Genomic DNA, 16,738 nt, shown 5'->3' with positions numbered 1-16,738 from the left:
AGTCCAGTTCAGTACACTTACAGTATATAGCTAGGTATGTAGTGTAGTATGTAGGTTGCAGATATTTTTCAAACATATGTGTTGGATAAAAATGTGACCGAGATTTTTTTTAATAGTGCGTGATAAAATAATAAATTACCGATTTAGTACACAGCACAGTAATCAGTTAATTAAGTAGGTACTTTAAAACTTATACAGTTATATATAAATACCTACGGGTATATTTCACGCGAATGATACGGTATTGCGTGGTAAATTGTTGATATTTCATGGACGTGCTAATGACGTTCATTAAAATACCGTTCAAATATTTTGCTATGTTACAAGATCCGTTAATTTTGTAAATTTGGAATTGGATAGTCAACAAACAATGCAAGCGGAAATGCATTTTTTACGTAAACATTAAACAACAATAAGGTATGCAGGGTATGCTCTGTTTTTATATATCAATTCGACGATGCTAGTGTTACGGTATGCCCGAAATGAGCGTCCATATTTAGTGTGTGCTCAATACGATACTCATGATTCTTATGAAAATGCCAATCGTTTGCGCCGCATTAGCGAAGTATTCTTTTGTGTATGGCCGTAGCGAACAAAACGATAATGTCTCTCTGTCGCACAATTATATAGAAAAGTGATAGAAACGCATTACCGTTTCGTTCGCTACGGCGCAAACGATTGGCATATAGGCTAGGCCTTCAGGTGTAGACCCGGCTTTACTATACCTACCAAATTTTAGACATCTAATCTCCTTTCAAATATCTTAAATATTGACACTGTACGACGACTAACCTAACATGATGATAATCTAGAAGCATCGACCCCTGCAGTTTTCCTCTGACATATAATTTCTAAAATATTGGTTTTGTACAAGTACTGCTATTGATCTTTTGACCCTACTTTCCATAGGTATTTACTCAAATGTTTGCAGTCTGACATTGGCATTGTAGTTAAGTTGAAAAATGAATGTGCATTTATATCAACGAAGTAGATAGGTAGGTACAGTCGCGATCAGATATATCAGCGCGGCCAAGGTGTTCACAATATCTGAACACGCACTCTAACGCCTTGACAATAGAGGCGTGCTCAGATATTAATGAGCACCTTGGCCGCTCCGATATAGGTATCTGATGGCGACTGTAGCTATTTAATTTATTTTTAACATGCTAAGTAAAGTTTATAGGTAATGTTATATCATAAAATCACGAGTCTATTCGATAAACATGTCAAAGGTTTTTGATAAGCACTCCATAAGATATCACGCTGCTAAAATTCGCTTACGGCTTTCAATCCAACCTTCACTATTTCAAAATACTACGTTATACATATATTAGTTATATTACTACTTACACAGATCGACCTAGCCCCAAACTAAGCAAAGCTTATCCTATTATGGGTTCTAGCAGGCGTGGCTCGCTCCGCGATTTCGTCGCTTTGCTACAGGTAGCTAAAAGTACATCCGTTCGGCCCCAATTTTGGGGTTTGCCATAAGCCGTGCGTGGCGCTGTCGCCACCTAGCGGCCATATCTGTGCTGATCGTAACAGACGCGTTTTGTTAGAGAGTGAGTCTTCTGTACCTAGTACTATTATTTATTCTGTGGTTCTAGGTAAGTAACCTTTTTATTAGTACTTACTAGAAGCAATAAATAAATATGAAAATCATAATTGCACAAGTCATTAGTTAGGTACATCCAATTAAAACGCTCACTTTCACTGAATCTTAATCCAGGACAATGGGGTCTAATTAAACATAGGTTTCGGAGAATGGCTTGCGTGCTAATAAAGATAATTAGAGCACTTTCATTATTAAATTGCTTTGCGGGGGTTATGATTATGACGGAACGCTTATTCCTATCGCGATCGCTTTATGAATTATGTCTGACTGTGTCTGACGGTACGGAGAGAAGAGAATTGTTGTTTACAACTGTGGCATAAAATATCGCCGTTGGAGTTTGAAGTGAGGTTTAGCAAATAAAATAACGAATGTTAAAACGTACTTAAGGCACGGTGCACTAAGATATCTAAGATTCCCGGACCGATTCGGGAAATGATTTGGATATTCACTAGATATGGAATAGTAAAGATATGTGACGTTCCACTGCAAAAGGTACCTTATGGCGCCTGGCGCTTACGCTAGTATTAACGCCGCTCCAATATTCAACCGGGGCAAGGGTACCTTTTGCCGTGGAACGTCACATAATTTTACTATTTCATATCTAGTGAATATCTAAATCATTTCCCGAATCGCGCCGTCCGTATCGTTGTTTTTTATGCTACACTTAAGTTATCATTGTAACAACTTGTCTTGGGGACCATTTGAATGCACTTCGGCCTTGTCTTCCAAAACGGACGTGGTTCTAATGCTCACCATACATTCTTATTTTAAATACATATTTTTCCACAATGTAACATACTCTTTCCACCGAAGCTCAATAGCAGGGCTATATCCGCGAAAATCGAAGTTCCGAAGGGAATCCCCGCAATTTGCGAATTTTCGTTTTCGCGGTATAGCCGCTCTGTGTAGCGCTCCCTGAATTTTTTATGCCTTTCACTTTTACACAATAGGGGAAGGTTGCACACGGATAGTTACTTTGTAATATAATTCCTAGTAATTTTCAGTGCATTAAAGCTAACATTAATCTATCGTTAGCAATTATTATTACAAGGCAAGGCCATCCAGCCTAGACTTTCACGCTAATGCCGGGCCTAGGTTCACAGATACTCAGAAACTGGACGATATTCAACTTGTAGAACAGAGGTTTCTTTCACATTCCGTGTCAACGGCTCTTGGCTTGGCCCAGTTTCTTTCACTACAGTTCCTGCAACTGCTTTGGCCTATTTCTCAATCGTATGGTTTTTTTTTCGCTTGGATTTCGCTGATCGTAATTTGAAAAATGATTTTTTACTTTTGTTTTTCGCATGTCACTACCTATATCCACTCACACGCTTTTGGTAACTGTAGCTATAGTTCGTTTTTAGGGTTCCGTACCCAAAGGGTAAAACGGGACCCTATTACTAAGACTTCGCTGTCCGTCCGTCCGTCTGTCACCAGGCTGTATCTCACGAACCGTGATAGCTAGACAGTTGAAATTTTCACAGATGATGTATTTCTGTTGCCGCTATAACAACAAATACTAAAAACAGAATAAAATAAAGATTTAAATGGGGCTCCCATACAACAAACGTGATTTTTGACCAAAGTTAAGCAACGTCGGGAGGGGTCAGTACTTGGATGGGTGACCGTTTTTTTTTTGCTTTTTTTTGTTTTTTTTTCTTTTTGCTTTATGGTACGGAACCCTTCGTGCGCGAGTCAGACTCGCACTTTCCCGGTTTTTTTTTTATCATTAGAAAGAACTTGCAAGAAGGTAAGCGATCTTGACATGTCTTTTAATTGAAAAACGCTTTTTAAAAATCAAAAACTATTACTTATGAAAGCAGAAGAATATAAATGATTAAATGATCGTATTAGATTCATAATTGTTACATATTTGCCGTAACTTATTTTTAAAATGTGTTTTTCAATTAAAAGACACATCAAGATTGTTTACCTTATTTCTAATGCTAAAAAAAACGAACTATACCAGCTGTCACCCTTATTTTATTATAATAATAGAGGTCACTGAAAAATGTCAAGCATGTGAGTGGATAGTAACATGATTAACTGAGGTAAATTTGTTTAGCCTGAAAATATTACTTGTTTATAAAAAAAAATTTACATGGATATGGATGTAAATATAAGAGAGAAGAATAAGGAAAAACAGGAATAACAATTTATTGAAAAATATATTGAAATATTGTTCTTACACATAAAAATGTATCACAATTAAAAAAATCCGGGCAAGTGCGAGTCGGACTCGCGCACGTAGGGTTCCGTACCATAATGCAAAAAAAAACGGAAAAAAAAGCAAAAAAAAAAACGGTCACCCATCCAAGTACTGACCCCTCCCGACGTTGCTTAACTTTGGTCAAAAATCACGTTTGTTGTATGGGAGCCCCATTTAAATCTTAATTTTATTCTGTTTTTAGTATTTGTTGTTATAGCGGCAACAGAAATACATCATCTGTGAAAATTTCAACTGTCTAGCTATTACGGTTCGTGAGATACAGCCTGGTGACAGACGGACGGACGGACGGACGGACGGACGGACAGCGAAGTCTTAGTAATAGGGTCCCGTTTTACCCTTTGGGTACGGAACCCTAAAAATTGTCTGTAGCGTACAATTAAATGTTGTATTTGCCACTGCTGCCACATTACGGACATAAATATTGAAAGCCGACGCTTCTGATACTCAACTCTCATAACTCTCATAAGTCATAAGATCATCAACCCAACTTAATTATGCACTTGTTTCTGCAGAATTGATGCACATGCATTACCTCGTTACGCTATGATTCACTCGTTTGAGCTTAATTTACTTCCCATTAACACGTAATTAAGAAATTGCTCGTAATTTTTTAATTGAGGAAATTTTTAGATTGTTTTTATACTTTGGTTTGCGCGGCTCTGCGTGATTCGTTTTAATTGAAATGAATAATTTACTGTTTATCACTAAAACATGTTAAAAATTTGCGTTGGTCGTGTATTTGTGTACTCAGTTTGGTAGTTATCATCAAAAAACTCACTGCGCGAGAAGATATAAATAAGTAAACCAAATTTATGTACCTATGCCTTCAGGATTTGAGAAATTTCACCGGGATTTTGAAATAGGTACACCAATTTTAAAATACATATATGGTTGTTAGGGTTTCTGGTTTCTCAACCTTTTTAATTTCTCGAGGCACGGGAATTCTCGACCAACATTTCTCGAGTATCTCGAGAAATTTTGAAAGCTCCAAAAAACACCATGTTATTTAATTTTTTTTTGCTTTTTTACAAATCAGATTGGTAGGAATCGTAGGTGAGATCAATAATCAAACATAAGGTACATTTTTAGTCACCATAAATTGCACTTAATAATCAAAAATACAACAACAAAAAAAAAACTATAGGTGCAGGCGTGTGCACCGGCGATGTGTTATGCTATAGTGTATTTCTTTAGGTATTCAACAAAATGTAAACAAACCGCAATATGGTATTTTATTAGGCAGCAATATTCAAGTCAACAAACTTAACTCGATGTGACAAAACTTACAGAAGTTTTACTAATTACTATTATTTACTCGTACTTACTCAACGTAACAATAAAGCTGCTAAAATTGAAATATTTTGCTAATAGGAATATATCGGGATGATTTGATTTATCAATAGTAATTTAGTTTTGTAATATTTGCTATTAGACTTATTACTAGGTTCGTTACAAAAAAATTTAAAGCGTTTTTCAATAAAAAGACACTACATGAATGTCATGAATCATGATAGTTCAAAAGTTTCAAAACATGAAAATCGGTTAAAGCTTGAACGATAGGGGACGGATCAAGGTAGTTTTTTATTTGGTTGGTAATAAATGTTTTAAGTAAGTAGGTTCCTACCTGAAAATGTAAAAAATAAAACATTGTTCATATTTATTTAACTACCTAAATATTTAATTGTTTTATTTGCCGAATTAATTTTATAATTATTTAATTTACTACTTATTAGTGAAATGTAAAAAGGAACAGAAATTTACAAACTTCATCATCATCATCATCATCATTTCAGCCTATATACGTCCCACTGCTGAGCACAGGCCTCCTCTCATGCGCGAGAGGGCTTGGGCTATAGTCCCCACGCTAGCCCAATGCGGATTGGGCTGCGGATTTTACAAACTTATAACTACGTAAATATAAAAATTAAGGGTAGGTATTATATGCTGTTAGGCCATAGATACCCGGCTAAATGTACCTAGCACGCTGCTGGCGTTTCCTCTTTGCACGGCTAGCGAAATACGCTGGATTAAAAATGCGCCGGACCTGGGGTCGCCGCTTTTCTCTCGTAGGCGTTGACCTAATTTTCTAATAAATTTTTTAGCATCAGCACACCAAGGCCCGCTGGTTTCTAAGGCTATTGGTAAGAAATCGAAGGTCGGCTGCAGATTTGAGTATTTAACCCGTTTCAGTTTGGCTGCGTTTTCGGCAGCAGCGCCAGCTTTGTGTACCGTGTAGCTGAGGTGTGAGGGAGCAAATGTGCTTACGCACGTCGCGTCCCAAATGAGGCTGCGTCCTCTCTCCCATGGGATGAGCGTCAGTCCGTCTGGTCTTTTTCCGTCGGTTCTGTTTAAGCCTAGGGGCTCCAGGACACAAGGCACATTCGCAGACACCAGTGCACGACGAATAATTTCGTTAATGCACTGGTGTCTGGAGAACCTACCAGCGCAACGAACGCAGCTCAGTCCGTGGTGACCGTTTGGTTGAACTGCAGCCCCGCACACACACTGGTGGGGTTCGCAAACAGTGCTGCCCAGTCGCAGTGTGCCACACCTATGCGAAGGGGGTCAGAATCAAGGAGTGTGCCCAAGTGTTGTGATGGTAGCGCGTGCAGCCATGCTCCGGATTCAGGCAATGCCACTGCTTTCAAACGCGCCACATCGACGTCCACAGCCGCTTCGAGTAGGTCATCGTAAATAAATACATTATAGACACATCATGATTGTGTTAAACGCGTGTTTTCTTTTTACTTATCACAACAGATTTATTTATCGAGTTCTCGAGGCATTGAATATTTTTTTCCCGTCTCGACTTAGGACAAATTTCTCGAGATTTCTCGCCTCGGGAATTCTCGAGCAGAAACCCTAAGGGCTGATTTAGATGGCGCGCGGACTCGCATGCGATTTTAGTTACATTGCGGACTGGTGGTTACGTCCAATTCAACCGACCGATCAAAAACCGCAATGTAATGAAACTCACATGCGAGTTGTCGCATCGTCTAAATAGGGCTTAATGGTTGTTAAATTAAATACAAGGGTTTAGGAATAACAATTTTGAGATAGCAAACATGCTTTTTGTAGTCGGTTAAAATGAGATGTCTGTCTCGTCTCTCTTGTCCACTCTCCTATATTTGAAATAGATCGGCTGCTAAATAGAATCCCATGTGGCTTCAGTCACACAACGCAGAAAAACTCAAAAACACCTTGTTACGCTTTTCGTTCTAAACAGTAGAAGCAAGACAATCGCATGCGCGATAAGCGAGTATTGATACCATGCGATGCCCTCGCGCCACGCAATGATCATGCGCCGGCACGCATAAGTCATAACATCAAAGGGCCTACCACGAACACCAAAGTTCGCAAGTTGCGAGTATCTTTCTCTTTTACTTCAATTAAGGCGTATTTAGAGTGACAGAGAGAAATGCCCACCATTTGCGAACTTCGGTGTTCGGGGCTATCCCTGTTACCTACTGAAATACCTACTGATACACTACTTTCATGTTATATTTGTATTTCTAAATTGGGCATGTGATGCGAAGGGATGGAATTCTTGTGATGAGTAAGGAATGACGAATGGACGTGGCGAGATGTAAGAGGAATGGCAGAAAACCCAAGGAAAAGGTGGATATACAGGATAGACCGTGTGAGACGGTATGACTGCTGGCTGACATGCATGGACAAATTAATGATGATTAGGTCAAGAAATGAATGCTCAAAAAACGTTGTAGAGGGAAATGCTAGGAACACAATTTTTGACTCCGTAACTTTGTTTGGACTAGTTAGGAGGTGAACATATCAAAAGTCCCCGGCTGTAGCCCCGCTGCTGGGGGGTAGAGGGGGATAAGAAGGTCGAATGTTTCGGTTTTTCATTGATATCTTGGAAACTTTGCGTCTTAGCGACATGACTACTAAGACAAACCGAAAGTTGATAAAATTAGTTACAAGTTTTATCCTGTCAAGTTTTTCGATATCATGAATAGTTTTTGAGATACCCGCTCTTGAAAGTTTATTTAGGGATTTTAATTTTATCTTGATATCTACGTCAGTGAAGCTGTTAGGCCATGTTTGGTATCATTTTCGTATAAATCGGGGGTGCTGAATTCATTTATGGTATCACATTGACACCATTCCGAAGTAAAACCAAAATTTAAAAATAAATATTTTTTTAAATCCCTCTTCACGCTTAAACCGCTGAACCAATTTCGTTGAAATTTGGTATAGAAATAGTTTAAATCTCGACACACGACATAGGATAGTTTTTATAACCAAAAGCATCTTTTGAGGGTGTGAAAAGTGGGGTGGAAGTTTGTATGGGGACTCAATAACCGCTGAACCGGTTTAGATGAAATTTAGGACGGAATACATCTGTGATTAAGATGAAAGTGATATCAAACATGACTTCAAACCTTACCTTGAGCAGTATTAACCTCAGGAATTCAGTTTCGTCGACGAAGTTGAATTCCCCCCATACTCCATTTCACAACTTTAAAGGATGATTATTGAGATAAAAAGTATCTTATGTCCTGTCTTGGGACTCGAAATATCTGTATACCAAATTTCAATTAAATCGGTTGAGCGGTTTAAGCGTGAAGAGGAATTTAAAAAAAAAGGTATTTGTTTAAAGTTTATATGTTTTTTCTTAGGAATGGTGTCAATGTGATACCAAAACTGAATTCAGCACCCCCGATTTATACGAAAATGATACCAAACACGGTCTAGCAGCGTCACTAATGTAGATATCAAGATAAAATTGAAAGCCCTAAATAAACTTTCAAGAGCGGATATCTCAAAAACTATTCAAGATATCGAAAAACTTGACTGAATAAAACTTGTAACAAATTTTATCAGCTTTTGGTTTGTCTTAGTAGTCATGTCGCTAAGACGCAAAATTTCCAAGATATAAGTGTAAAACCGAAAAATTAGACCTTCTTTCCCCCCTCTACCCCCCAGCACCGGGGCTACGGCCGGGGACTTTTGATATGTTCACCTCCTAACTAGTCCAAACAAAGTTACGTAGTCAAAAATTGTGTTCCTAGCATTTCCCTCTATAACTTCTTATTGCTTGGCCTAGATGTTCGATTTTGTAAACATACATTACTAACTTAGAAGAGTAGCAATTGGTTAATGCCTCCAGTAGCGTCCAATGTCAAGCATCACGATTTGGCCCAACCCAATAATTCATGATTCACGATCGTCTTAATCACTGTTCTAAATCACGATGATAAGTTGATAAGATAACGGCCATCGTGTATTCCTAATAATACTCGTATTTAAGGGCAGACGAACCAGCACTAAGTGAACTATAAATCAATTGAAACTATACAGGATTGGAGATTTCGCTTATACGGGGTCTCCTGAGCGTAATATTGCAATAACACAACAGGCTGCAATTCTAAGTTTGGCAGCTTTGAATCGCCGACCCTAGACAACAAAACATTTTGACATAAAGCCTGTAACCACCGTAACATGAGCCACTGATAAACAACGGCTACGTGTAATCAGATGTCAGATATATTAACTGCCATTGTTCTAAAGCGTTGTGAATACGGCCAGCGAGTAGCACAGTCAGTCGTCCCTCGGACTCGCGCTCTCACGTACGTTCGGACGTGTGTTGCGGTCGTGCTCAATTCACGTTTCGGTTCGGGTCAAGCATCCTTGTGAACGATCTAAAAAATTCGCGCGTGAAAAATTGCAAAAGTGATGTGCTAAACATTAACAATGCTGGCGATGGATTCTCTGTGGTGCGGGTCAGAGAGCGAGCTCTCGACGCTGAGGCTGTGCAAGAGCGCGATAGAGAAGCAGGAGTACAGGCTCAGAAGAAAGCCGTCGAAGAGTCTGATCCCGCAGGGGCTGCTGCACGCGCACCCCGAGCAGCCGCGCACGGTCAGGAGGCGAAGGTCCGGCACTTGGCCGTAAGTTCTTTGTGGTTTTGGTCCTATATCGAGGACTGGACGTTCCTGTAACTTTTTTTGTGTTGACATTTCACTTAAGTCCATTGGTTTCGGTCTGGAAACGTATACCTATTCGTAGATTAGGTAGATCTAACAAGCGTCTTGTAGGTTTTTTTTTATAGTGTAGAATGGTAGATTTAAGTGAATGTGATCCTGAAAATCTTTTGCGGTAATAATGTTTTTTTTTTACTTCAAGAATTTCCATTCCAACATTTCTAACTAGGATTTCTACCCTAAAATATTAGTATATGTACTTTTATACTATCGATGTCTATTATAAAGGCCTTAATTAAAGTATTGAGAAGTTACCTAAAAACATTTTCATATGTTACAAAATCAAACTAAAATCAGAAGAAAAGGTTGTAAATAGACAGATCCTAATAAATTTCAACAGTAAATTAACATCAAAATTGTCTATTGTTATATAATTTTTCCGGTTTACTCGGTGATAAGAAAAAAACACAAACTTTATCTTCGTTATCTGTAACCGGGTCAAGTGCGAACCGACGCTTCTCATAAATTATTACGTCATAGTCACATCTATAGGTGCCATAACCAATCAGACCTCCGTCTAAAATATAAAAATATATATCTAAAAAAATGTTATATGATTCCTCTTAGTATCCAGCATGATAACTAAATAAGTTCTCGTCCTAGGTTGGAACATGATCGCTTTCACGATATGGATCTCCTTTTATGACGCGACGAGACGAGACTTCGATGGCACGAAATAGCATGAAACCAAAAATTTGAAGCCCAGCAGTGGTGATTGTGATGGTCACTTTTTCCCCCTGGAATAACCTAAAACATACCACATCCCACCATGTTTTTAGGGTTCCGTACCCAAAGGGTAAAACGGGACCCTATTACTAAGACTCGCTGTCCGTCCGTCCGTCCGTCCGTCACCAGGCTGTATCTCACGAACCGTGATAGCTAGACAGTTGAAATTTTCACAGATGATGTATTTCTGTTGCCGCTATTACAACAAATACTAAAAACAGAATAAAATAAAGATTTAAGTGGGGCTCCCATACAACAAACGTGATTTTTGACCGAAGTTAAGCAACGTCGGGCGGGGTCAGTACTTGGATGGGTGACCGTTTTTAGGGTTCCGTACCCAAAGGGTAAAACGGGACCCTATTACTAAGACTTCGCTGTCCGTCCGTCCGTCCGTCCGTCCGTCCGTCCGTCCATCCGTCCATCCGTCCGTCCGTCCGTCTGTCTGTCACCAGGCTGTATCTCATGAACCGTCATAGCTAGACAGTTGAAATTTTCACAGATGATGTATTTCTGTTGCCGCTATAACAACAAATACTAAAAACAGAATAAAATAAAGATTTAAGTGGGGCTCCCATACAACAAACGTGATTTATGACCAAAGTTAAGCAACGTCGGGCGTGGTCAGTACTTGGATGGGTGACCGTTTTGCTTTGCATTTTTTTTCGTTTTTCTTTTTTGCATTATGGTACGGAACCCTTCGTGCGCGAGTCCGACTCGCACTTGCCCGGTTTTTTTTTTGCCTTTTTTGCATTATGGTACGGGACCCTTCGTGCGCGAGTCCGACTCGCACTTGCCCGGTTTTTATTAAGATTGTTAAGTTTAAATGTACTACCTACTAATGTATTTAATGTAGATGTAGCTTACCTACTGTTCTACACATTTGAAATGTGCAAATGTCGTAACACACGTACTTAGTTGCAAAGCATACACGTGCAATCGCAATCCTTGAAGTTAACGAAGCTGGTATCAGTCAGATCTTTGCTAATTAGCAGAAAAACATTGTGTAATTGTAATTTTACGCCATTATGTAGTTAGTTACTTACTTTTACTTTCAATCTGCAATTTAATCCGGTGATGTTTCTATTCGAAAGAACCTTCTTTCATTTTTCCTGAAAGTACCTAATACCTATTTATATTTCCTATAGTTGTGTTGCGTTGCTAGTGACTCAATTGTGTTATTTAATTTCTACGCATTCTGTTTTGCCAAGCTACACTGAGAGAAAAGTACAACAAAAATACACTTAGAATTACAAAAATAAACTTAATCCGGGGACAAGGAGAGTTAACTAATAGGAACTTTTGCAATTTTTTTTAGTTCTTGCAATTTCTATTATCTGTTTGTTGAAATTATATTTGGGATTACTGAGCTGTTTGTAGAAATAAATAAACTTTACAGAAATAGTGAAACGTCCATAATCTATATATATAAATGCAAGTGTCCTGACTGACTGATTCATCAACGCAGAGCCGAAACTACAAAAGGTAGAAAGTTGAAATTTGCACACTAGATTACATTTATAAAGTGTACAAGAGATAAGAAGCGATTTTGAGAAATTCAACCCCTAAGGGGGTTAAGAAGGGGATGAAAGTTTGTATGGGGTTCAAGTTTTAGTTTAAGCTAGAAATTTGAAACTTCGTAAAATGTTATATTATTAAAATACAAGAAAACTAATTTCAGCGTTTTTGAAAATTCATCCCCTAAGGTGGTGAAAAAGGGGTTGAAAGTTTGTATGGATATCAAACATTTTTTCGAACGCGGGACTGGAATCTTTGTATTTGGGGATATTATTAAAAGACAGAAAAAGTAATTTCAGCGTTTTGTAAAATTCATCCCCTAACAGGGTTAAAAAGGGGATAAAAGTTTGTATGGGGTTAAAGTTTTCTTTTAAGCTAGGAATTTGAAACTTCGTAAAAAGTTATATTATTAAAATACAAGAAAACTAATTTCAGCGTTTTTGAAAATTCATCCCCTAAGATGGTGAAAAATGGGTTGAAAGTTTGTATGGATATCATACATTTTTTCGAGCGCAGAACTTGAATCTTTGTATTTAGGGATATTATTAGAAGACAATAAAAGTGATTTCAGCGTTTTGTAAAATTCATCCCCTAACAGGGTTAAAAAGGGGATGAAAGTTTGTATGGGGTTAAAGTTTTCTTTTAAGCTTGAAATTTGAATCTTCGTAAAAAGATATATAATAAAAATACAAGAAAATTTGTTTCAGCGTTTTTGTAAATTCATCCCCTAAGGTGGTGAAAAAGGGGTTGAAAATTTGTATGGATATCAAACATTTTTTCGAGCGCGGAACTTGAATCTTTGTATTTGGAGATATTATTAGAAGACAATAAAAGTAATTTCAGCGTTTTGTAAAATTCATCCCCTAACAGAGTTAAAATGGGGTTCAAAGTTTGAATCCATTACAAATGCTTTGAAACTTCTAGAATCTAGAATATAGTTTGTTAGTTAGTTAGTTAGAGTATAGTTAGTATTAATATGCATAATAGCCGATTACAAAGAAAAAGTAATTGCAACGTTTTTGGAAATACAAGCCCTAAGGGGATTAAAAAGGGGAGGAAAGTTCGTCTTGGGGTGTAAATTCAATTTCAAGCTAGGAACTTGATCTTTTTGCAAAAAAAGGTATTAAATTAAAAAACATGAAATGCCTTTTAGCATTTTCGAAAATTCATCCCTCAAGGTGGTGAGAAAGGGGTTGAAAGTTAGTATGGATTCAACATTGCTTGGATATGAAAATTATGGGTACTAAAGATGTAAAATGTCGAAGATAAGATTCCACGCGGACGAAGTCGCGGGCAACAGCTAGTTATTACTAAAACTTCATTTTTTCCCCCAGTACAGAACTTTTTTTTAATTCCTGGTGATGATTTTTCTCTCAGTGTAGTTATTCAGTAGGTAATGCAAAATTGTATCCTTGCATTTTTTCTTAAAACTCGTATAATTAGCACTCATACATAGTATCGCCTCCTTTTCGAAGGCGATTAATCATATTATCACCTCCTTTTTTGTAGGCGATTAATTATATTTCAAATTAAAAAAAAACAGCTAAGGGATAATTAGAGGCAGTCCTATCATGGGCTTCGATGATTCTGAAGCTGACGCGCTCAACTGCCCATAGATGTGTAGGTATCTATACTATCTATAACTCGCTGAATAGTCTGAATACATCCGTAATACAAACAGCAACTCTCCTAACTGCACATCGGTAGACCTTATGCCTTTTGTAATAAGGTACAGTTAACAGTGTGGGCGATGCTACACTGATGATCTACGATCATCCTAAGCTCTTTAAAAAAAATTCCGTACACTCCGTACAAGTATTATCCTCTTTCCAGTTTGATTAAATCATTTGATCGGTGACTCTGTTAATTTGGTAAAGCATACGTTTTCTGCCCGTCATATTATTTGGTAGATCGTAATTGAACATGATCAAAATTGATCAAATGATCATCAATCAACAGACGAGCGTACAAGCTATAGTTTTTACGTGCCACAATTCGCGTGTCTGTCGATTTTAGATAGCGATCTTGACATGAATAAATGAGATTATCATTATCGTCTCATTATCGTTATTATAATGAGATAATACGCGTTGTAGTTGTGTAGGTGTGGGTGTTGCATTAAGTCACTGGAGGTCTATTCGATTTGTCCGAATAAAAGGTCGTAACGTGGCCATAGGTGTAAATAAATTTATGAAGAAATTTGGCATATTGTACGTCTAGCCAAATTATTCAAGTGGCAGTTGAAGAGACCACACTTGTCATTTTTGGAATTCACATTTTGACATATTCAACCTGTTGTGGCTGTGGCTAGAATACCTATGTGCAAAGTTAACGTACATTGTTAAAAAAAAAATTCAGGCGAATTTATACAATATACAAAAAAAAACACGCGTTAGTAATAGTTACTTCATTTGTACAGTCAAGTGTAAACATATGGGTGCACTCATCATACTCAAAAATACTCGTATGTCTTCATGTCATAGCTCTTATGTCCACGAATTAAGAACTATGGAACATTTTTGAGTAAGTTGTGTGCACCCATATTTTTACTACACGACTGTACATGAAACTTGTTATTTGACTTAGGTTTTTACATTATTTACATAAGGATAAATTACGCTCGTACTTTTTGCTTGACAACCAGTAAATAGGAATGTGCACTGAGAGAAAAGTACAACAAAAACACACTTAGAATTACAAAAATAAACTTAATCCGGGGACAAGGAGAATTAACTAATAGGAACAAATTGACTTTTGCAATTTCTATTAGTTCTTGCAATTTCTATTATCTGTTTGTTGAAATTATATTTGGGATTACTGAGATGTTTGTAGGAATAAATAAACTTTACAGAAATAGTGAAACGTCCATAATTATTACTAAAACTTCATTTTTTCCCCCAGTACAGAACTGTTTTTTAATTGGTGATGATTTTTCTCTCAGTGTGGCAAAAGGTAAAATGATCTCTATACAAATAAACAGATCATGATCTTCTTAATTGACCTACTCATAATTACCGTTTTCACGTCATTAATCGACTAACAGGCAATCAATGTCCAATGATTTCTAGCATTCCTAATAACTAATAATCGTAACTTTCCACAGATGTCTAGGAAATTGCCATTAAAACCTTTATAGAGTTTCTAGAAAGCTCTAAAAGACTTTTTAGGAATTATTCTCCTTTAGAGCTTGCGTGAATGAATTTAATTGACGTTGCTATTCAGGTCTAACTCGTATTGGAGTAACGACTGCCTATGTCTAGCTCTCGATACTTCGTTAACTTAAGACCTGTCCAGACGGGGACAATTTTTCGCCAGCGAACTCAAACGCCTTCCTTCAGTACCCGCACACACTGCGCATCTTGGGTAATTTTTAAAGGGTTGTAAACCAGTCAGCATATGAAGTCTATTCTCTGCAGACATAATTACTAATTAGCAATTTCGTGCATTTTGTAAAACATCTGGGCCCGGTTCCATATCGTTTTCTTTGGTTATTTGAAAATAACCTAACTAAATACGGTTTTAGAGTTCAGTTTTGTTTTGGGTTCAGTGGTTTTTGAGTTTACCGCGAACATACAAACACACAAACAGTCTGACGCGGCGGAGGACTTTGTTTTATAAGCTGTAGTTATAGGTATAGGTAGATGCGCTGTTTATATATCTATTTATTGCTTAAACTCCAACTGTATTGAGTATAATCAAAATTAAAGAAAATATTATTCCTGTGGTCCATGTCTAGTCAAACTAGGTGCAGCTACATAAACTCCAGTCTAGGGTTAATAGCTTAGCTTTTTAATGGGACAATTATTAAACTTGTATGTAAATGCAATGCAACTGTCGGTGTTATTACAAAGCCGGTCAGTTGCAGACCTGCACCTGTCACATTTTAAGTTTTAATACGTGTAGGTATAAAATTTACGAAACCTTGGGAAAGGAAAGGATACTTGAGGGCATCAGAAAAAAATCTAGCTGTTGTTATGCTACTATAATATCAACCATCTAACATCATGCTTGATGCTATTTGATAGTAACATGCTGTTTAATCTTTTTAATCAGATACATATTAGCCTAGCGAATGTTTTGGCCTTCTGTTTAAATTCGTTTAAACAAATCACCTTTTATACTCAAACACTTATTCCTATAGGACATGAGTGCTTTGTAAAACTGCAAAGATTTTGATAATTCTACTCTTCGTGATATTTTTGCAAGTGGAAACATTAAAACATCGCCGGTCATTAAATTCGTCACGATACTTCGCGATAACAATCGTTTCTGATACATCTGTGCTATCAGGGGAGCCTTGACGCTGTGCGGTGTGCGTGTCAATCCAAATTTAATGTTTACAATTATTATAAAGTACTTCAAATTAATGTTCCCTAATTTTCTCAATTGGACCCGGGTATGTCCTTAAACTACGTCCAAGACCACCGGTGGACGGGCAGCAGCGTCCCTCAAATTCGGTGTACTCGACTGCGATCGCCAACCCGCCTGCCAAGCGTGGCGATTATGGCCATAGCATTCACCCCCCCCATAAGGGGGAGGCCTATGTTCAGCAGTGGACGTCTTATGGCTGAGATGATGATGATGATGTTGATGAATTTTCTCAGACGACGATACTTCATACTTAAATCTTATATTTGTAAGCACTAACAT

General features: G+C 37.6%; 2 protein-coding genes across 3 annotated transcripts in view; one reads left to right on the top strand and one right to left on the bottom strand.

Moving 5' to 3' along the window:
• The window catches only part of LOC134672966 (mitochondrial carrier protein Rim2), a 317,464-nt gene that overhangs the window by 190,726 nt on the left and 110,000 nt on the right, over window positions 1-16,738 (bottom strand). The gene's annotated exons all lie outside the window — the stretch shown is intronic.
• The window catches only part of LOC134672999 (NAD kinase-like), a 59,732-nt gene that overhangs the window by 6,684 nt on the left and 36,310 nt on the right, over window positions 1-16,738 (top strand). Inside the window, exon 1 of one of the 2 annotated variants that reach the window (XM_063530958.1) lies at window positions 9,494-9,754. The exons of the other annotated variant lie outside the window; for it this stretch is intronic. Within the exon in view, the coding sequence (XP_063387028.1) occupies window positions 9,561-9,754 (194 nt within the window). The 5' untranslated portion in view covers window positions 9,494-9,560. Of the gene's footprint in view, window positions 1-9,493; window positions 9,755-16,738 lie in introns of those variants that run through there. 2 annotated transcript variants of the gene reach the window in all.

The sequence above is a fragment of the Cydia fagiglandana genome, chromosome 17 (genome assembly GCF_963556715.1).
Source record: "Cydia fagiglandana chromosome 17, ilCydFagi1.1, whole genome shotgun sequence".
Classification (NCBI taxonomy): Eukaryota; Metazoa; Arthropoda; class Insecta; order Lepidoptera; family Tortricidae; genus Cydia; species Cydia fagiglandana.
The sequence above is the reverse complement of the archived record's forward strand: the minus strand, read 5'-3'. Positions and strand labels throughout refer to the sequence as shown.